The sequence below is a fragment of the Bufo gargarizans genome, chromosome 8 (genome assembly GCF_014858855.1).
Source record: "Bufo gargarizans isolate SCDJY-AF-19 chromosome 8, ASM1485885v1, whole genome shotgun sequence".
In the NCBI taxonomy this organism is placed as follows: Eukaryota; Metazoa; Chordata; class Amphibia; order Anura; family Bufonidae; genus Bufo; species Bufo gargarizans.
The window spans coordinates 53,012,377-53,036,352 of NC_058087.1; the positions used below are offsets into that span (position 1 = coordinate 53,012,377).

The window sequence follows — 23,976 nt, forward strand, 5'->3', positions numbered from 1 at the left end:
CATACAAGATAAAAACGACTATGTTGAGATGGTTCTTAGACTCCTCAGAGATAGGAAAACTTATAAAGTCCTATCTCATGACCCTACAAATGAATATATGGGAGAATTAAAAAATCTTCTTACAGATGCACGGCAGGCAAATATCATCTCCAAAGATGAGTACCAGTATCTGTTTAATAAAAGCCCTACTATCTCCACATTTTATGCCTTACCAAAGGTGCACAAGAAAAAGAAACCCATCCCTGGGAGACCGATAGTGTCGGGGAATGAAAACCTGACGCAAGCCCTGAGTGAATATGTGGATCAAATATTGAGACCCTTTGTGACCGCTTTGCCCTCATACATTAGAGACACTAAAGACTTACTTCAAAAAATTAATGATATTACTGTTACACCTAATACAATTCTAGCAAGTCTAGATGTCGAGTCACTTTATAGCAATATTCAGCACTCACTAGGAATACACGCGGTGGAGTATTATTTGAATACAAAAAGTCAAAATTTTCAAAAACATAATGAGTTTGTCTTATTAGCACTTAAATTTATTTTGGAGCACAATTATTTTATTTTTCAGGAACACTTCTATCACCAAATTAATGGAACCGCAATGGGGACGTCATGTGCCCCCACATACGCAAATTTATTTTTAGGGTGGTGGGAAAATAATTTTGTTTTCACGGATGAGATGTCGTCATATGTCTGCCACATTTTATTTTGGGGCAGATATATTGACGACATTCTCATATTATGGGATGGCGGTCACGCACTGTTTCAGGAATTCACTCAGAGGCTTAATAATAATAAGATAGGGATGAGATACACCTGTGAGGCTCAGAATGAGGAGATAGTATTTCTTGATCTCAAAATAAAAAAATCAGAAGAGGGTCAGTTGACTACAGAGGTACATAGAAAAGCTACCGCAACGAACAGTTATTTACATTGGAGCAGTTGGCATCCACCTCCCCTGAAAAGGGGAATACCAACTGGCCAATACTTGAGAGCACGTAGGAACTGTTCGGATGAAATATCCTTTGGAAGAGAAAGTGAACAACTATTCCAAAGGTTCAAAAAGAGAGGATATCCGACAAAACCCCTCAAGAAGGCATTTAACAGAGCTAAAAATACGAGCAGAGAAGAACTACTGAAAACATCAATTCAGAAAAAAAGTGACATCATTAGATGCATTGGAACCTATGATGGATATAATGAGGAGATATGCCGTATAATTAAAAAATACTGGCACATAATACGATCTGATAGAGACCTAGGGATGGTCCTTACCCCATATCCATCGATAACATACAGAAGGGGTCCAAATCTCAAGGACAAGTTGGTCCATAGTCATCTGGCAGAAGAAAAAACTCAACCTGTTGAAAAAAGAGAAAGATACAAAGGATCATCACCGTGTGGGAACTGCTCCTTTTGTAAATACATACCTCGTATCAAGAAATTTATGAACCCTGGGGACAAAAAGGAATATGAAATTAGAGAACTAATAACATGTAAAACAAAAGGAGTTATATATATAGCCGCCTGTCCATGCCCAAAATTGTACGTGGGTAAGACCATACAGGAGTTGAGACGCCGGATCTCAGGACATTTAAGCACAATTGAAACAGATAAAGATACCCCCTTGGCCAGACATGTGAAATATATACATGGAAACCAGAGTTCGATACTCAGATTCTGGGGAGTAGAAAAGATATCCATGGGACCAAGAGGTGGTAATCTAGATAAAAAATTGTTACAATGTGAAGCCAGGTGGATTGATAGACTAAATACTATGAGTCCCTATGGCCTGAATGAAGGATTTTCATTCGCAGCATTCATCTAGTTTGAAACTATATCTGTATAGAAGAAGGAAACCTAGTTTATATATAAAAATATACATATACTGATTACAAGAGATTTAAATATAAGAAATAAGAGGAAGAATTAAAGAGAGACAAAGAGTAAGGCCAATTACCTTTTAGGTTAGTGTTGTTGAGAGGATTTCAGTAATGTAGTCTGCGTCTATAACCTTTATTTAGGATAAAAAATAAATAAAAAAATCTATATCAGATGATTAGAAATAAGAACATGGATATGGATTATTAAATATAATAGTAACACAACAATAATAAATAAAGAATAAAAAATTATATAAGAAGATTAGAAATAAGATCATGGAATATAGGTTATTAAACATAATAGCATGATAAATTCCTCCCTCCCCCCTCCACCCCTTCCCCCTTATTCTATAATTAGGATGGATCCATATTTTTAGTGGTTCACAAAAATATAACAAGGTAAAAATATTCCTGTAAATAAGATTAAAAATAAAATATCCACAAAAGATCTCCCCTTATCTCTGCCTCCCCCCTTTTCCCCCTCCATTTATTTAGGAAATCACTTGATAATTTCCATTCACATTGGGCAGCTCCCTTATATGAGAATAAAATGGGAGAATAAGCTCTACCTATCTGGAAGGTTACAGATGTAATAGGGAGATAATTAGAATATTGTAGAGAACATACTGAAATTATGTTTTGGAAAATCTAGGAGTGAGGACATAAAGGATATTGGAGTTTCTATCTGGGAGAGATGTGGACATTCAAAGATATAGGAAAGACTCTGAATGTGCAGAGAGGAAGAGCAGTGGCAAATCGGAACTGCAGGAATTATGAGGTAAGGACATACATGTAAGGCACTCGGCCAGTGGATCAATCTTGAATCTTAGGAATAAAGTGGATGGGCAAGCGCAGAAGTGATAGATCGTGAGGAAGTGACATGGAGTGTAATGCGCAAGTGCGCTGACTTAGTCTTCGGTGAAAGAAACTATCCGGGACATGCGCTGTAGGGGGTAAAGACAGACGGGAGAAAGGCATGAGATGCTACGCAGGCGCTTACCGTTAACAGACATTGGTGAGTCCTCTGATTACAAACGGAACCTATTGGTCTAACGACGTGACTATCACGCGATCGCTACAAATGCATTGGAGACCTGGAAAGGAAAGATCCACCCCTATTATATTTAAACATCAATCGATATAGCGATCGTGTTGGTAGTAGCTCCATAGCCCCTGAAGACGCCACATCTGTGGTGAAACATGTCGGGGGAGCTGCTAGTTAGGTTTTAAATTGTGACGCTTGTGCTTCAGTGTTTGGCTCCCGGTGCACTGCAGACACCGGATAAGCCGACACAAATAACGGCAACACTCAACCTACTAAGGGGAACAAAGACACAGAGTTCACATACCCCAGCTACTCTGATGTAAGGCTGACAGAGAGCAGTTATCTCGTCAGACCCTTATGAAATCAGAGTAGGGAAATAGACAAAGATAAACCCCATAGTTTGAGTGGTAAATATATGATTAGAGACTGCAAACATAAGCAGTAACCGCTGAAAAAGAAAACAATCATTGCGGCAAGCACAAGGGCACTTTAATTTTAAGACACATTCTTTTTTTCTTTTTTGCCTTCCCGTATATCTTTTTAAAGGAATATATAATAAATGTTAAATTTTAATTAGACCACAAACGGGAATCCATTAGCCGCAAGGCTATTTGAACCATAAATAATTTGAAAATCCCGGGTCCAAAGGGTCCCTGAAGGGAAATTCAGGAAAGCTCGTAACCATTTTGCTAGCAAGTTCAGTCAGTTTTGTCTGCGATTGCGTTCCGTTGTTCAGTTTTTTCAGCTCGGGTGAAATGCGCATTGATGCGTTTTATTTGCGCACGTGATAAAGAACTGAAGGTTTACAAACAACATCTCTTAGCAACCATCAGTGAGAAATGCATCGGATCCGCACTTGCTTGCGGATGCAATACGTTTTTCAATCAGCCCCATTCACTTCTATGGGGCCAGGGCTGCGTGAAAAACGCAGACTATAGAACATGCTATGATTTTCACGTAACACACAAGTGATGCGTGAAAAACAACACTCATGTGCACAGACCCAATGAAATGAATGGGTCCGGATTCAGTGTGGGCGTTCGCATCACACATTGCACCTGCGTGGAAAACTCGCTCGTCTGAAAGGGGCCTAAGACTTTCCCCTGGGGGTAGCCCCAAACTTTTCAATCAGTGTTTTTTTTTTCATAAAGAAAAGAGAATTTGCTTACTATTGGGCTTCTGGGAAAGATATTCAAATTTGTTTTTTTTTTATAAAGAGAAAAGAACACTAAGCCTATCTGATGCCAGTAGAACTAAGATATGTGTACCTGAATCAAATTTTTCAAACAATTTTTTTTTTCCACGAATTTCAGGAAATTCTCTCACCTTTTGTGGAAACTTTCTGTGGAGTGACGAATCATCCGGCGGTCTGAGGGTGTCTGTACACAGTGCAGATTACGTGCATTTTTCTGTGTGATTTTCTTAGATTTTGAAATCTGCAGCATGTAAATTGTTTTTTTTGTGTGCTGATTTTCACTTTTCAATGGAATGTGAGATATGTGCAAATTCTGCATCAAATCCTCACTAGAAACCGAACAAAAAATGCACCAAAAAAGTTGTACAGATTTTGTGTGCAGTTTTGGTGTGGATTTCATGCTGGTTTTCTGCACATAAATCGGCACCGTGTGCAGCCACCCTGATGGACGAGTTTGGGTTTGACAATACAAGGAGAATGTTACCTGTCTGACTGGATTGTTACAAGTGTGGGGGGAATTACTATATTGGGGCAGTGTGGAAAAAATTACTGTATGGAGCATTGGGGGGGGGGGATTTACTATATTAGGGGTCAGTGTGGGGTAAATTACTATATGGAGCAATGGGGAGGGGGGAATTACTATATGGAGCAGTGTGGGGGGGGGAATTACTATATGGAGCAGTGTGGGGGAAATTACTATATGGGGCAGTGTGGGGGGAATTACTATATAGAGTCAGTGTGGGGGAAATTACTATATGGGGCAGTGTGTGGGAAATTACTATATGGGGCAGTGTGTGGGAAATTACTATATGGAGCAGTGTGTGGGAAATTACTATATGGAGCAGTGTGTGGGAAATTACTATATGGAGCAGTGTGTGGGAAATTACTATATGGAGCAGTGTGTGGGAAATTACTATATGGAGCAGTGTGTGGGAAATTACTATATGGGGCAGTGTGTGGGAAATTACTATGTGGGGCAGTGTGGGGGAAATTACTATGTGGGGCAGTGTGGGGGAAATTACTATATGGGGCAGTGTGGGGGAAATTACTATATAGAGTCAGTGTGGGGGAAATTACTATATGGGGCAGTGTGTGGGAAATTACTATATGGAGCAGTGTGTGGGAAATTACTATATGGGGCAGTGTGGGGGAAATTACTATGTGGGGCAGTGTGGGGGAAATTACTATATGGGGGTAGTGTGGGGGCTTTGCTATTAGCTGACATTATTTTTAGGGACACTATACAGGCATTATTACCTGGAGCACAATATTATTACTGGGGACACTCTAGGGGACATTATAATTGCTATAGGAACCACTATAGGGACCTTTGGGGTAATTTATCAAACTGGTGTAAAGTAAAAGTGGGTTAGTTACCCATAGCAACAGATGACAGCGCCTTTGGTAAATGAAAGGTGGAATCTGATTGATTGCTATGGGCACCTAAGCCACTTCTACTTTACACCAGTTTGATTAATGACCCCATTTAGAGAACTCTAATGTGTCTGTGTAACAAACTCTGTAGAGATGAGATGCGGCTGAAATAATTTGTCTTGGCGTTCTGGGTCAAACGAAGGAGAAGAGGAAAGAGAAGGTCTATGTGCTGCTACGCAGTTAAATCTATATGGTTTAATTCATATGATATTCTATATTTGGTCATATGCTCCCATCTAGTGGCTGTTTTTGGTAATGCACTTGTTTTTATGGTTTGTGATATATGTCATTCATTTCATTGCTCCGCCCCTTCTTCTGTGTACCTCACTTTCATTTTCTCCATACTGCTCCAGGGATTCAACAGGTACACTTGTATTCTCATTTAAGCTTGCAAAAGCATCATCTTTTGACCGCACAATACCAGAATCCATCTGTTCTGCTGTACTCTGTTATCTGGCTTACAGAATGAAGCAACTTACATGGATAAACTCAGTGTTGGTGAGTTTAAGCTATCTGATAAGGATCGTCTGCAGTGATTATATCTGCTCATACAGGCCAGGCATAGAGGTCTCACAAGGGATAAATAGCTATTATAACAGTCTGAGTCAGAATAGTCAAAAGATGCATAGAATTCCTACAGCCTGCTGTGTATATGTGTGTGCCTAATCTGCAATCAAGCTCAGTGCCATCCGCCATCTTGTGAAAGCACATGGTTGCACATGCTTACTGCACTTCACTTGAATGTTGAAAACTGTTTCTCTACATTGCACTGTTACCTCACCTGTCTAAGCTGCTGTTCGTCTTCTTAAAGAGACAGTACAATTTTTCGCAAAACGTAAAAAATGTCTAGACAAGGCTCTGAACACTCTTTTATGGCTGAACCAGTGCAGATACATCATGCCTCTGAACCGGCAGACGTACAGGGAGCAGATTCTGCAGATATTACCGAACAGAGTGTAAGACCCAACTGTACAATAAAACCAACACAGAAACTCAGAGAAAACTATGAAGCCACTAGAGATTAGTTCTCCAGTAATCTATCAGACCTCTGGGAAAGAGAACGTCACACCGCATGTCAGTTTTGTCACACTCTAATGATCAACCAGCTGAAATAAGAGACTCTATGAATCACCTATTTGCTGTGTATGTACGCTACCAGCAGCTGTCTGCAAAATACTCAGCCTTCTTGCAGTACCCTAATATAGAGGATTCTTCAGCAGAACTGACCAGGACTGATGCACTGAACCAACAAAGGGATCTTGCAGTGCAAAATGCTAAGCTTAAGGCAGAAATCTGCATTACTCAACTGCAGGAGACCAGTTCTCACAGATCCACCACAGCCAAGTGCACTGCACTTTCTTCCAGATCCTCTCGTTCCAGAAGATCAACATTAAACGACAAGTTAAAAGAGGCCCACGCTGATGCCGAATCAAAAAAGGAGAAAAGCTCCTTTACCAGAAAGCAAGCAGAGATGGAAGCTCAAAGGGCAGCTCGTCAAGCAGAAATGGAAGCTCAAAGGGCAGCTCAAGAAGCAGAGATAGCAGCTCATGAAGCCAAGATGGAAGCTCAAAGCAAAGCTCTCCAAGCAGAGGCAGATTCACAAATAAAGATTCTGCAAATGGAAGGGGAGGAAGCAGCTTCCCTAGCAAGGCTGAAAGTCATTGAACAAGCAATGGGACAAAGTACTAATTCAGACTCCAGCTGAACTCATCAGTGAATACGTTCTAAAGCATAACATCTGCAAAGATACAGAGTCATCTCCTGTACCTTGTACTAACAACACTGTTCTGACTCTCAACACAGAGACCTCTCAGCTCTATATGCCTAAACCTCTTCAAGTCTACAACGCAAGTACATCTATGCAGCAAACCGGATTAATTCATGTCAACAACAAGGTAACTTCCAGTGATAAGCCGCAGCTCAAACCAAAGCCAGCACAAGCCCCAGAGACTACACCACAGTTAAACGCTCATGCAACATCATTTTACTCTGGTAAACCTCACCCTACATCACCAGAGAACTTTCACACCCAAGGGATTCCACAAGTTACTTTGACACCAAGGAGTGAGAGACCAGACATGAATGACTTTGCCAGATACATGGTACACTGTGAGCTCATTAACCCCAGCCTTTCAAGGTTTGATGACTGTCCAGAGAGCTACAGGGCCTGGAGATCAAACTTCAAGGCTACTATTGCCGATCTCAACCTTACTGCTAAGGAAGAACTTGATTTGTTCATAAAGTGGCTCGGACCAGAATCTGCAGGTCGTGTTAAAAGACTCAGAACAGTACATGTTGACCACCCAGATGCAGGTCTTGTTGCTGCATGGGCAAGACTTGAGAAAGCCTATGGTAGCTCTGAAGCCATAGAAAGCGCTCTATTCAAGAGACTGACAAACTTCCCAAAAGTAGAAAACAAAGACTATCGCAAGCTCCAAGAGCTAAGTGACCTCCTCATGGAGCTAGAGTTGGCAAAGACTGACCCACGTCTACATGGACTAAGCTTCCTGGACACCGCTCATGGTGTCAACCCAGTGGTGTCTAAACAGCCATATGGCCCACAAGAGAAATGGGCACAACAGGGCTCAAGATACAAAATAGACTATAATGTATCCTTTCCTCCATTATAATACTTCTGCAGGTTCATCAGTGATCAAGCCTGGATGAGAAACAATCCCTGCTTCAGCTTCAGTGAATCCAACCTGCCTGCTTCATCCTCACCATTATCAAGGTATGATAATACAGCAGCTAAGCATAAAGACTTAAATAGAGCTATATCTGTTAAAAGGGCAGACATCTCACCTTCCACAACCTCACCTACTGATCAGGGCGTTGTGGATGAAAGAGATAAAGACCCCTATCGTCAGTGTCCTATTCTCAAGAAGCCTTACCCTCTTAAGAAATGTCGTGGGCTTAGGGCAAAGACTTTACAAGAGCGCAAGGAGATTCTCCAGAAACTTGGCATATGCTACAAGTGCTGTGCTTCTTATAGTCATTTTGCTAAAGACTGTAAAGTTGTCATCAAGTGCACAGAAACGGATCATCCTGAGAAAGCTGCGAGGATGTATGCCATAATAGATGAGCAGAGCAGCAGATCCCTGGTTAAGCCTAAATTCTTTGAGATCCTTGGGATAGAGGGTGTAGGAGAGTACCTGGGGTGGTGGTAGATGGAAAGTACGTGCCACTGGGGGTCCTGGAAAAAGTGCATTTTGCAGCAGTTATGCTGTTAACACAGCGGATCCGGGTCGGCTCTTACTGGGAGCAGGAAGATATGCGGGCAGGTGCCTGTCTCCCCACGGTCCAGGCCAGGTTTTGCAGGGAAGGGTTAAAACCAGACTAGCAACAAGGGTGTGGTGTGCAATGTGGAGCTTCTGTGTTCTCTGGCTGTGAGAGTGAGAAGTGGAGGTGAGCTGTGAAGGGACATATGTAACTTCATTTTGTCTATTTTAACAGTGTGTATTACAATTACATCTAGTTTATGCACAAGTTTCAAGTTCCCCCTTTTGTGGAATTTGAGAAACTTCCTGTGCAGTTTAGAAGAGGCCCATACATGCCTTTGTTTAAACAGTCTCACCTCACAAGGTCATCTTGGCTCTATACATACTAGCCCATGTGTTTATACCTGATTGGTTAACTGTTGTTACTATGAGTCATCTATTATTAATGCAGAGCTCACGTGTATTCATGCTATAGGTTAAGACAAATACTAACATATGATTGGATGTAAAGGAAGGTCAACCCTCCCCTATATTAAGTCTTTGCATGCAGTTAATAAACAGAGTGAATTAGAACTAGACACGTGTTTGATGTTCAATCTGATTCATTCTCCTGGTACCAGAAAAGGCTTAATTCAAGCTTACCACCGAAAGTCTGGAGTCAGGGTCATTATAGGCAAAGAATCCAAATTGCCTTACAGCTTTGGGGGCTCTGTCCGGGATCGAGAGGGTCATCCTTGGGTCTGCTGTGAAAGACATCAATTCTTGTCCTCCTCTGATCCGAGGGTACTGACCACGTCTCGACCCAAGTAAGTTGAACCATCTATTTATGATTTTGGTAGGTTGCTGTGTCAGGGACACAGGCAAAAGCTCAGGGAGCTAAGATGATTATAAGAGACTCAGGGAGTCCATATCACTAGAGATAAATATAGTGCACTATAAAGAAATTCTGTTCAGGGAACAGAAGATTACAAGCTTGGATTAACTCTTATGTATATATAGTATAAGTATTTTAGAAGTGATAAGATTATCTGTGTGACATGTTGACCGGTTGGTAAGTGTACGGTCACATCCCACTGTAAAATCATTCTGTTTCCATCACTGCCAACATGTAAACTTTATGTTGCATGGTCTAGTCCCACAAGTTGCTTCCTAGTTAACCCATGGGTAGACAATTTGGCAGGATGTGATATTAATGGAGAATTGACAGTTAAAATGTGAAACAGAATGTTATAGAGAAAGTGTGGCCCCGGACAACAGGTTGCTCGGCTGGCAAAAGGGATGAAATCTGTAAGAATCTGTGAAGTTAGAGCTTACAGACTGTGTACATCAGAACTCCTGAGAGGGTGAAGGGGAGACTCTGGTGAGTAAGAAAATAGAGCAGTGTCAGGAAGTTAATTGATGGCATTAGCAAGAAAGAAAGTGCCCCAGTGTCTGCAATCAGAAAGGGCTTGTGTTAAACGTTCAGAAATGAACTGGTTAAGTTTTGTTGCCCTAATGATATGTGTGTGTTTAAATAGGGACAATCCATAGCCCTCGCATTAGAAATTAGAGCAGTAAAAGATGGTCAGTTAATGGATAAGTATTGCTTGGTGCAGTATCTGTAAAAGTTGAGGAATATTTAAGTTGAACGTTCTGTGATGGACGGATTCACTTCCCCTGCTTTAAACAAAACAAAGAAACATTCTTGAGATAAGAGATGCAAGGCAAAGGAAATGGGGGAAGGGAATTATATAGAGTAAGTGACGATGTGTGCAATACTATACTAAGACCACAATGGTATATAAGATGATTTGGGTTTAACAAAATTACTGTATGATTATAACATGTATATTGTCTTCTTATAAGAGTTGATTAACCACAGAGTGAAGACCAGAAGACATTGGAAAAAGCAACACAATGCTGAGAGATCATTAGCAATTCTGGGTGTGGTGTGGATATCTGTTTCCAGGAAAGCTGTGTTTGTCTGTGCTGCAAGTTTTGGAATGAAACAAATAAATTGTGTGAATGGGTTGGAAGATACATGATTCAGTGGAATGTGAATGGGTGTGGCTTTGAGTTGTAGTGGGGTTGAAAATGTGTGAAGACTGAGAGATGTTTTTAGCAGAGCTGTGTGTGCAATTCAGTTTTTATGTATGAAGGCGAGGTTATGAGCTGTTTGTGAAAATGAGTACATGAAAATGTGAATGCATATGGCGTACGGTATTTGTTTTCATATAATATGCACATTGAAAATTTTATTTAATTTTTCTTGGAAGTTTTTTGTTTTTATTGGTGCCAACGACATTCATCAAGCTGTACATTTTTTATTATTATTGAAGTTAATAAAAAGATTTTATGGGCCCTTTGTGTGTTTATGTCTGTATCGTCAGATCTGTTTGTTTCAATGTTTGAAGTTATGTGTTACATGTTGAATGTTGTGCTTAACATCACAGCTCTGTTCTTATGGGCAGCTGGAACACTTATGACAGACAGAAGGAGGACCACAGCGTCTGACTAAAAGGGGTGGACTTAGATGACTAAGAGTGGGAGGAAGGAGGATCTGAGCCTTCTATGTGAATTAATGGGGTTTTGCCAAAACCTTTCAAAACGGACTCACTACTACTTGAGACCATGGACAGGGAATACATCACAGATAATGTATTTAGCATTATACTAGATTGCCCAGTCAGCCTGTTAGGGAGAGATTTGCTCATTAAGCTTAACTTGCAAGTTTTAGCAAAGAATCAGGGCATAAGAGTACACTCAGATCTCATTCCAATCTCTACACCAGTGCCACTGATTCTTGCAAACATACAGGACCACCCAGAATTTAACAACATTAATCCTGCATTATGGTCTTCAAATGAATATGACACAAGATTCAATGATTGCACACCTTACAAAGCTACTGTGAAACCAGGTGTCATCTCAGTGTTCCAGAAACAATACCCGTTGTCAAAAGAGAAACTTGATGGACTTAGGCCAATGATAGAAGAATTCCTACAAAAGGGAATCCTGGAAGAGGTGATTTCACCCTACAGCACTCCCGTGAATCCAGTGACAAAGGCAGATGGTACTACCCGCTTTGTATAGGATTTAAGTGCCATCAACAACATCATTATGCCTATAGCCCCTGTTGTACCTGATGTCACTCAATTATTATCTGCGATTCCAGCAGACGCTGTTTGGTTCAGTGTGATAGATCTGAAAAATGCATTCTTTTCTATCCCAGTTGATAAGATAACCAGACTACTTTTTGCTTTTTCCTTTGACCAACTGACCGGTGCAGAATGCCCCAGGGATATGCTGATTTACCTGTAGTGTACAGCACAGTCCTCCAAGCCACGTTAAAACCATGGTACCCCCCCAAGGTTCTGTGCTGCTGCAATATGTCAATTATTTGTTACTGTGTAGCATGTCAATGGAGGCCAGCATTCAGGATGGTTTATCACTGTTAAAATGGTTGTCAGGATGTGGTCACAAAGTGACACTTAAGAAAATGCAATAGTGTAAAATGCAGGTTGAATACTTGGGTTTTGTCCTCACAAAAGGTGAAAGGAGAATCAGCGCAGAAAGAGTCCAGTCTATTGCGGGTTTGGTCACCCTGCACACCAAGAAAAAAATGTTATCTTTTCTTGGTATGATAAACTACTGTAGACAATGGATTTCTAATTGCTCCTACTATGACAATGTTTTGAGGCAAGCCACTCTGGATGAAAATCCAGATTTGATTAAATGGTCTTCTGAAATGTACAATGCATTTGATTATCTGAAATGTTCACTCATGTCGAGGCCAGGGCTGGGCCTCCCTGACTATAATATGCCCTTCCACATGTTTGCACGCCAAAATTGTAAAACCATGGTGGGGGTACTGACACAAGAACACGGAGGCAAGTTGCGTCCTTGTGTATTTTTTCTCAAAGGTAATGCCCACCCCTGTTCAAGGGATGACGGCATGTCTGTGTTCTCTTGCAGCCTGTGCTATGATGGTAGAATTGGCAACTCCTTTCACAATGTGACATTACACCATTTTGCACACCACTCATGATGTTGTAGGCCTACTCAAGGACATCCACACTCAACACAGCAGGCAGCTGAGGTCATTGCACTCACTAGGGCATGTATTTTACATACTGATAGACCTGTCACCATTTATAATGAGAGTAGGTACACACATGGGGTAGTGTGGGACCATGGTATGATTTGGCAGAGGAGAGGATTCACGGCAGCAGATGGTAAGGATCATGTCTCACGGGGCAATGCGCTGGCAGATAAGGTGGCGAAACGAGTGGCCAAATGCAACCCCACAGGTTTGTGTAACCATTGGGAGATGCCATGTCTGGCACCTCCAACCCCTGAGATGTTGCAAATGCTTACTGATCTTCAATGGTATGCCACTGAACAGGAACAGTAAGACTGGTGTTATCCAGTATTGCAGAAAAATCCTAGGACAGGATAAGTCTGTGAAGAGGGGAAGCTATGCATTCCCCAACACAATGCTTCCATCTTAATAGCACATTTCCGCCGAGTAGGACATAACAGCATTAAGATACTCATGGGGAGGCCCTTCCCCACCCCCTGGGCCCAATGATAGTGCAGGAAGGAGACCTTGATTTAATAAGGGAAGACTATGCCACCAAATTGATACAGGTACTTAACAAAACTGAGGAAAAAGTTGATGGAAGTCTCCCTCTCTTCCACAGGAACCCAGCCACCCATACATGGTGGGGGATGAGGTGGTGGTGGAAACACTGAAGAAAGGAAGAGCTCAAGGTGATTTTGTATATGGCCCACCTACTTCCGTGGTTGCAGTAACCAGAAAAGCTGTGCTGACTGAACAATCTCCAATTTGGATCCACGCCACCCGAGTGAAGCTTGCGAGAGAAAGAGAGGAAGAAGGACAGGAGGTACTAACGGGGGCAGACAGCCCTGACCTCCAACGAGGCCCAGAGGCACTAACGGAGGCAGACAGCCTTGACCTCGAAGAAGATACAGTAGGGGTACTAACGGAGGCAGACAGCCTTGACCCCCAACAAGATGACACAGTCAGGAGATTCTTCGAGATGGCTGAGATGCAGTACCTTGATAATTGCAATTTTGTGTCTCCTATTCACTGTCCCATGGCTGTGGAACAGACAGACATACCTGAAAACGGAATGCAGAGGGGAAGACAATCTGTGGAAGACAAAGGAGAACTTATGGCTGTACCTGGCCAAAACTCTGAACTTAACTGATTTCTGTCTCCGAACCACTTTCTCTGCATCTATCATTTTGGAGACATGTCTGGTATCAGTCCCCACCCCAGTAGATGTATGGACGGGGCTCCTACGTTCCCAATGGAATGACACTGATTTGCAGGATCATGATGTTAAATATGGACATGTAAATCCTTATCATGCTTGTTATGACTGTCCTACATATGAGACTCTGTAGGACTCTGTAGTAATATGATAGAAATAATTACAGGTCTTGTTACAGCCACAGAAATATGTTACAAGTTCTCCTGCGATGAGAAACTATTGCCTCCCTGCATACAAGCAAAAATGCAGAACAAGACTAAGCCAAATATTTGCAACAGAAATATAAGTAGCTGTAAAAAGATAATATCAGGAAAGAATATGCAATGTAACATTACAAAAACAGTACCATCCCTAGACAAGCATGTACCTCTACCAACAGGATGGGTATTGGCCTGTGGAAATACTAGTTACACGTACATACCGGCCAATATTACAGAGGGACCCTGTACAATAGCTAGGTTAACATTAACAATGATACCACTAGTCCCAGCAATGTAGACGCGACACACGAGAGACACTTCCCTACAGCTACCAGAAAATTGTGACTATAATGTGAATCTCCTCTCTAGAGCAGAATACATGAGTTAAGGAGTATCTTTGATAGGGGTACCAGGGTTGGCCATATATAACCACAGGACAATATCAAAACGTGCCTGTTTTATGGTAAAACAAATAAATGTCACTAGTGCAATTCTGCAAGATATGCTGCTGGATATACAATCATATAAAAAGGCTATCTTGCAGAATAGGGCAACTATTGACCATTTATTGCTTCAACATGGTATAGGTTGCTCAGCGTTCGCAGGGATATGTTGTTTCAATTTATCAGATCACTCCCGTGGAATAAAAGATAAAATAGGCCAATTAGAAGAGATGATAAAACATATAAAGCAAGATGTTGACCAAGGTTGGTGGGACTGGCTTTTTGGCTGGATACCTGACTTTGGTCAAATAAGGTATGTTTTAGGAGTGGCACTCGCTGTGGTCGCTGTAATAGTGTGTCTCTGCTGTTGTCTACACTATGTGCCCTCCCTTCTTGCCATATGTAAAATTGTGGCCGAAAGAGGGGTACACTCAACATTCCTCTATACTCCGGTAGAAGAGGTAAACACAACCTCAACAAAGCCTGAGAATTATACTCCTGAAGGGTATATGGAATACCTAAAGGCTTACAAGCAAACTAAGGGAGAGCAGAGAAAGAACCATATAGTATAAGGTATATATATAAGGTTCTAAAGAGGGGATTGAAGGGACATATGTAACTCCATTTTGTCTATTTTAACATTGTGTATTACGATTACATCTAGTTTATGCACAAGTTTATAGTTCCCCCTTTTGTGGAATTTGAGAAACTTCCTGTGCAGTTTAGAAGAGGCCCATACATGCCTTTGTTTAAACAGTCTCACCTTACAAGGTCATCTTGGCTCAATACATACTAGCCCATGTGTTTATACCTGATTGGTTAACTGTTGTTACTATGAGTCATCTATTATGTTAATGCAGAGCTCATGTGTATTCATGCTATAGGTTAAGACAAATGCTAACATATGATTGGATGTAAAGGAAGGTCAACCCTCCCCTATATTAAGTCTTTGCAAGCAGTTAATAAACAGAGTGAATTAGAACTAGACACGTGTTTGATGTTCAATCTGATTCATTCTCCTGGTACCAGAAAAGGCTTAATTCAAGCTTACCACCAAAAGTCTGGTGTCAGGGACATCATAGGCAAAGAGTCCAAATTGCCTTACAAGCTGGGCTGTTTGCTGAGGCCTGTAAAAGAGTGTGCGGGAACCCGCAGCTGAAGCCAGGAGGGATCTGTGTTCCGTGGCTAGAAGCCGGACCCAGGGACTTACTTCACCAAGGAGAAAAAGGTGACATTACTCCTGGTTTTAAATAGACTTTGCTTTATGTGATGGAAACAGGCCTCAAGTAGCCTGCAGCAAGGACTTGCTGTGTTTAAACTATTATTTGGCTGTTGTGTGTGACCACCCTACCTATGAACTGCACCGTCTTTCACTTGTATGCACCGTGTGAATAAACAAAGCATCGTGTTTTACACCGGTCTGTGTTGCCTCTGTACTGCACTCGCTACTACTGCCTACCAGAGCGGATCCCCACAAGGGTCACACAACACCATATACTCTCAGAACCTGTTCTGGTCATGTAGAGACCTTCGGCACAAGGGTTGATGAATTCATGGTCTCTCATATCAAGGAGGAAGAGGGCATACCCCTACTAATGTTAGTCGAGTGTGACCAGATACCAGACGAAAGGGAAGAGATTCCCACTCCAGAAGCTGCATATCAACATCATATCAACATCCTCATTTAAGGCACCTTGTTGATGAGATTCCTGCAATGGACAAGAGTGCCGAAATCTTAGTCTTGTTAGGAAGAGACATTCTCAGAGTACATAAAGTACGCGATCAGTGCAATGGGCCTGACAACGCCCCTTATGCACAAAGACTTGACCTAGGCTGGGTAATAGTGGCTGATGTATGCTTGGACAGGATGTGTACGCCATCTGAGATCCACTCCTTCAAGACTTATGAGTTGGGAAACGGCCGTGCATCCCACTTCAAACAGTGCCCTCACCATTATGAAGTAAAGGAGAAGCTTCTTGACATCATCCAAGTACCTGATGTTACTCCGTTCCTTTGTGATGACAACCTAGCTACCACAGTGTTTTGTACTACAAGTGAAGACAACAAAATAGCCTTTTTTAATTTTTTGCTTGATCTGCAATTTCAAGACCACAAAACACATATATGTGTGAATGTAGGCCAGGGGCTGACTGGCAACTTTTGGCCCAGGGGGCAAGTAACACCCAGAGGCCCACTGAGCCCCCCTCCTGCTTTCCCATTTCCCCTGCCTCCTCCTGACCCCCCCCCCCCTTGCTACTTTCGTCAGCCATGTAAATTCCAACACAGGAAAACAAAATAAACTAGGAATGCTCCGATATATCGGTCGCCGAAACATATCAGCCGAAAATGGAATTTTTGGTATAATGCCGAAAGTGTCATTTTCTGGCTGATACAGTGTTGCATCCGTCTATTCTCTCCTCCCCGCTGGGCGCTGCTCTGTGTCCCCCCCGCCATGACACTTGATGACTTTTGCAGAAGAAACTGTATATTGTGGGGCACAGTGTAGGCTATATGTGTATAACAAACATATTTCACATGAACACTTACAGTTACTTGGCTTGGCCCTTGGGGATCTCAGACATCACTTCCACACTTTGTCCGGGGGCTCGGTGGAGCTGATGTTGTGTTTTATCCTAATGAGAAAAATTTCATAATAAGGATTTGGAGAAGAGGCAGAGGGATATCAGAGCAGGGAGAGTCTGGGGCTGCTACTAGAGGGTCATACCATGGGGGAGTAATAAAGCCCACCATAATGCCCCCCCCCCCCAGTAGAAATAATTCTCCTTATAATAGTGCAAAAAATACCCCCTTGTAATGTCCCCAATTGAGCTAATGTCCCCATAGTGCCCCCTATAATGTGCCAGTAGCTATAGGCCCCCCTATAATGTGCCAGTAGCCATAGGCCCCCCATATAATGTGCCAGTAGCCATAGGCCCAGCACTATAATGTGCCAGTAGCCAGATAGTGTCCCCCTATAATGTGCCAGTAGCCATAGGCCCCCTATAATGTGCCAGTAGCCATAGCCCCCCATATAATGTGCCAGTAGCCAGATAGTGCCCCCCTATAATGTGCCAGTAGCCATAGGCCCCCCTATAATGTGCCAGTAGCCATAGCCCCCCTATAATGTGCCAGTAGCCATAGCCCCCCATTTAATGTGCCAGTAGCCATAGGCCCCCCTATAATGTGCCAGTAGCCATAGCCCCCCATATAATGTGCCAGTAGCCATAGGCCCCCCTATAATGTGCCAGTAGCCATAGCCCTCCATATAATGTGCCAGTAGCCAGATAGTACCCCCCTATAATGTGCCAGTAGCCATAGGCCCCCCTATAATGTGCCAGTAGCCATAGGCCCCCCTATAATGTGCCAGTAGCCATAGCCCCCCATTTAATGTGCCAGTAGCCATAGGCCCCCCATTTAATGTGCCAGTAGCCATAGGCCCCCATATAATGTGCCAGTAGCCATAGGCCCAGCACTATAATGTGCCAGTAGCCAGATAGTGTCCCCCTATAATGTGCCAGTAGCCATAGGCCCCCTATAATGTGCCAGTAGCCAGATAGTGCCCCCCTATAATGTGCCAGTAGCCATAGGCCCCCCTATAATGTGCCAGTAGCCATAGCCCCCCCCTATAACGTGCCAGTAGCCAGATAGGGCCCCCCTATAAAGTGCCAGTAGCCAGATAGGGCCCCCCTATAATGTGCCAGTAGCCAGATAGGAACCCCCCTATAATGTGCCAGTAGCCAGATAGGAACCCCCCCTATAATGTGCCAGTAGCCAGATAGGAACCCCCCCTATAATGTGCCAGTAGCCAGATAGGAACCCCCCCTATAATGTGCCAGTAGCCAGATAGGAACCCCCCCCCCCCCATAATGTGTCAGTAGCCAGATAGGAACCCCCCCATAATGTGCCAGTAGCCAGATAGGGTCCCTATCAGTAACAGAAAAATTAATAAATAGAGTCAGTCAGACTTATACTTACCTCCTCGGTCACCTTCACTGAATCACCCCCGTCCCGCCTCCAGTGCTGCTGATGTCTTTACGGCAGCGCAGCGGCTTAGTCAGGCAGCGCGATGACGTCATCGCGCCGCCTGCGCCGGTCCGGCGGCCTCTCTGATAGGCTGCCGGCAGCACACCTTCCCTTCTCCCTCCGCAGTCCGCAGCCGCAGGTAAATTAGTAACAGCGGCGGCGGAGGCAGTGCCCTTAGTGACAGTCTGATTCCGGGCCCGGCCGGCCGGGACAGTGAGGCAACAGAGAGGCCCGGGGGGCAATTGCCCCCCTGCCCCCCGGCCCAGTCCGCCCCTGATGTAGGCTAAGGACCAGGCAATGTTTAGCAAATCTGAGGTGTCGCTTTATATAGTTACATAGTTAATACGGTTGAAAAAAAGACAACGTCCATCAAGCTCAACCAAGGAATAGGGGCATATTGCTAGGACCCGCACCTACAAAGAGAATGAAGCAGAGAAAGTTGAGGAGGGAGCACTGTGCATGCGCAGCCGCCCTCAATTCATTTCTATGGAGTAGGCCCCATAGAAATGAATGGGAGCTATGGCCGTGCATGCACAGTGCGCTCCCATTCACCTCAATGGGAGAGACGGGGAGCTGTGCCTGGTGGTGGACGGACCCTGGTAAACCTGGGGTCCTCCAGCCACAGCTCCGTTCTCCTTGTAGATGCGGGTCCCAGAGGTGGGACCTGCACCTATCAGACAATGGGGGCATATCCTAGCGATATGCCCCCATTGTTTAAGATGGGATAACCCCTTTAATCCATTCACAATGTCATGCTCTTCCTGAGGATTTTGTAAGATTATTGGGCAGTTTCTCTGCCTACAAGATATTATCACAGATGCTTGGTTTACTTTTGCAGTTCTCAAAACTGAATTTGACTCAGCAGAGATCACATGCCTCTTCTTCACAGCAAAAATTTTATAACATGAACATAGTTGAGAAAAAGACCTTAATCCTAACTTCTACAAACCTATGGATACAGAATCAACCCCTAAAACTAATATGAAAAGTTGTTATTCTAAAAATCTTCATCTACTTGCATAAGTTATACCAGCAAGAATTAGTCTTTATGTATAAGTGACTAGTGATTTAAATCGTGATTTAAATCAGTTCTATTTAAATCAAATCCACCCGGATCCGCATCTATTCAGAATGCATTGCGGTCAAACTGATCCGTTTGGGGCCGCTTGTGAGATCCTTGAAATGGATCTCACAAGTGTATCCCCAAACGCCAGTGTGAAAGTAGCGTTACCCTGATACCCCTCAGTTATATTATATAACTAAGGGGTATTGGGGTAAATAATGCAGGGGGTAATAAATATAAGGGGTATCAGGGTACATTATTATACAGGGGTAATATAACTGAGGGGGGCTATCAGGGGACATTATGGTGGTGAATTACCCCCTGTATAATGTCCCCTGATAGCCCCCCTCAGCTATATTACCCCCTGTATAATGTCCCCTGATAGCCCCCCTCAGTTATATTAACCCCTGTATAATGTACCCTGATACCCCTCAGTTATATTACCCCTGTATAACTGATACCCCTCAGTTATATTATATAACTGAGGGGTATCTGAGTAAATTATACAGGGGGTTAATATAACTGAGGTGTATCAGGGGACATTATACAGGGGGTAATATGAGTTATATTATACCCTGTATAATGTCCCCTGATGGCCCTTCTCAGTTATATTACCCCTGTATAATGTAACCTCATACCACTCAGTTATATTACCCCATTACCTCTTGTACAGAGTCCAAAGAAAAGAACCAAAAAACCATAGTGGTGTCCGAGATCCCCAAGGTCCAAGCCAAGTAATTGTAAGTTTTCATGTGGAGTATGTTTATGTTATACACATATAGCAAACACTGTGCCACACAATATACAGTATACCGCTACACTGTGCCCCACAATATACAGTATACCTCTACACTGTGCCACACAATATACAGTATACCTCTACACTGTGCCACACAAATATACAGTATACTGCTACACTGTGCCACACAATATACAGTATACCTCTACACTGTGCCACACAATATACAGTATACCGCTACACTGTGCCACACAATATACAGTATACCTCTAGCACTGTGCCACACAATATACAGTATACCTCTACACTGTGCCACACAATATACATTATACCCTACACTGTGCCACACAATATACAGTATACCTCTACACTGTGCCACACAATATACAGTATACCGCTACACTGTGCCACACAATATACAGTATACCTCTACACTGTGCCACACAATATACAGTATACCGCTACACTGTGCCACACAATATACAGTATACCTCTACACTGTGCCACACAATATACAGTATACCTCTACACTGTGCCCACAATATACAGTATACCTCTACACTGTGGCCACACAATATACAGTATACCTCTACACTGTGCCACACAATATACAGTACCGCTACACTGTGCCCCACAATATACAGTATACCTCTACACTGTGCCCCACAATATACAGTATACCTCTACACTGTGCCCCACAATATACAGTATACCTCTACACTGTGCCCCACAATATACAGTATACCTCTACACTGTGCCCCACAATATACAGTATACCTCTACACTGTGCCACACAACATACAGTATACCTCTACACTGTGCCCCACAATATACAGTATACCGCTGCACTGTGTAGGGGGTTATACTGTTTATTGTACAGCATGGCACAGAGGTTATATTGTCCGGCATGGTGTAACCTCCATACATTTATGTACAGTATACAGTGTAATCATTGCACCATGCCATACAATATACAGAATAATCCCTACACCATGCTATACAATGTACATATAATCCATACACCATGCTGTACAATATATAGTATAGTTCATACACCAGGCTGTACAGCATGTATTATATACTGTACAGCATTGTGTATTAATAAAAAGGTATCTCTGCATACCGCAATACTCTCGTATTATATCTTATTTATAGATACTTATTTAATTTTTTTCAATAGTATGATTAACTGCCGAAAATTATTAGTGCCCCCCCATTTTTGACTGTGTATCTCCCCCCTCCCCCCCCATTATTGATCCTACAATTGCCACTGGTCCTGGGTAAAAGATCATCCCCCCAGCCCCCATGTATTTGTGCTCCTCTGATGATCGGATGATTCGCTACTGGCAGGCCGTTGCCGGCATGAGTACTTCAGTCAGTTCCATGCGCAATCTGGTCCTGCGGCGCATGATCCCGCAAGACCCATGACCTCCCGTGTCGCGTCTTGCGGCATCACGTGCCGCAAGATGGGATTGCGCACGGAAGTGACTGAACTCGTGCCAGCGCAGCCCACAAGTAGCGGATCATCTGATCAGCGGAGCAAGAGTACAAGGGGGTGGGGGGGGATGATCTGTGGGATTGCCCAGGGTCTACTCCACTCCCATTAATATTAAAGGGACCAAACTTTGGGCGCCCAAAGATTTCTGCAGAAGTGCCAGTGACAGTGGTGAGGAAATCAAATATACATATATCTATACATATTGGAAACAATGGAAAGTTACCAAATGTTGTATTATATATGACAGCACTTCATTTCCGTAACCAGAACACCCCTTTAAGCATGTCTTTAATGTGCATGACTGTGCACACATCTTCCATGATGGCATGACAGCCTGTAAGTGTAAATGACGTAGTTCTTCACCTCCACTAACAAGCAGCAGACAGTTATCAGGATGGAACTGTTCCTTCCTGATAACTGTATGCAAAGTTCGCAAGTTACACAAAACGCACCTTAACATTTATGTTTTTACAAATTTTATTTTTAGCATTGATTAAAGGATTATTCAAATTTCCAGCCGCAGCATGGCAAACAAGCCGAGCGACGGCCGGTCAAATACCGCAGCATGCTGTAGGTTTGTCCAGCCGCCTCTCGGCATGTCCATCCTCTCCATATAATATAGAGACATAGTGGAACAGGGTGTAGTTAACTTAAATAGTCTTTTCATAACATTTTTCAGAATATCATCCATAACCATTTCATACTTTTATTACAGAACATCATCTGCAGTACTTCCTATTCATATATTGAAAGTCAAATCTTCTCATCTTGTCCTATTTCCATGAATGTGAGTAATTAACTTAGTTTTGCTTTTTGTATCTTTTACTTCATATATAAATATGTTTCAACAAACCATATATAGATTATATAAGTGTCTGCGCAGGTTCTCATTTATCCAGGTCACGGTATATCATTAGCAATTAGTCAGAGCAACTGGACTTGTTATATTTTCTATTGAAGACATTTTACCAGTCTTCCGACTGGCTCTCAAATATAAATTGGGAAAGCCAGTTGGATGAGTAGCAAAACATGTTTAAGAGAAAATATAACAAGACCAGTTGCTCTATTATAGTATAGTGTGACACAGTGAGGGGTTGGTTGGTAGGTGGGAGGTATGTTCCTCCCAGCATGTGCTGCTGACACTGATTGACACGCAGGTGACGTCAAGCACCGGACAGGATCTCAAATGCCGTTCCGGGCTTTGCGGACATCTAACGGTCTTAAAATCAAGCTGGAGTGCAGTAGGTCTGTCTGTGCTAATTTGCTTGTGCCTGTATACATGTTTGCGACCTGTCTAGAGGACAGGTCAAAGATATTGAGGACTTGAACTCTTTAAGCAGATCTGTTGCAAGGTGGGAACACACACCAAGATTTGACCTCTATACGCGGTACATCAGGACTTAAAACTAAGGTGTTTCTGTTCTGTTAAACCTGCAAAGTGTGAATAAAACTCTGAGTTCTGGTTAAGAATTGTTTTGTGCCTCTGTACTACTCTACATCCCTCACCCTGCCTATCAGAAGAAATCCCAATAGGTATTACGTCCCAGCCACCCATTGCATTCAGGGGTTTCATTCAGGGCTTTTGATACAGGTGTATAAAATCCAGTCCCTAACCATACAGTCACCTTTACAAATATCTGCAAATGAAAGGCTCATTCTAAAGAGCTCATTAAATTCCAGTGTGGTCCTGTAATAGGAGCCACTGCTATTACAAGTCACTTCCAGCAATATCTTCCCTACTAGATCTTCCACCATTACCTGTGAGTAGTATTATTGTAAAATGGATTGAACCATAGCAAATCAGTCCCAACCTCATTTTCCATAAACATCTGCAACTGTGTACCGTGAAATTCCATTGCCAAGAAGCTGCATGCCAGCCTTATATCACCAAGCACAACGCCAGGCATCAGATGGGGTGGTGTAAAAGTGCCACCACTGGACTCTGGAGCA

General features: G+C 42.8%; 1 protein-coding gene across 1 annotated transcript; it reads left to right on the plus strand.

Moving 5' to 3' along the window:
- The first annotated feature begins 2,573 nt into the window (after positions 1-2,573).
- LOC122944514 lies at positions 2,574-14,025 on the plus strand. The gene is made up of 2 exons (XM_044302870.1): positions 2,574-2,667; positions 13,464-14,025. Exons 1-2 carry the CDS (start codon positions 2,584-2,586, stop codon positions 13,992-13,994), a joined length of 615 nt encoding a protein of 204 aa, XP_044158805.1. The 5' UTR covers positions 2,574-2,583; the 3' UTR covers positions 13,995-14,025.
- Positions 14,026-23,976: the final 9,951 nt, after the last annotated feature.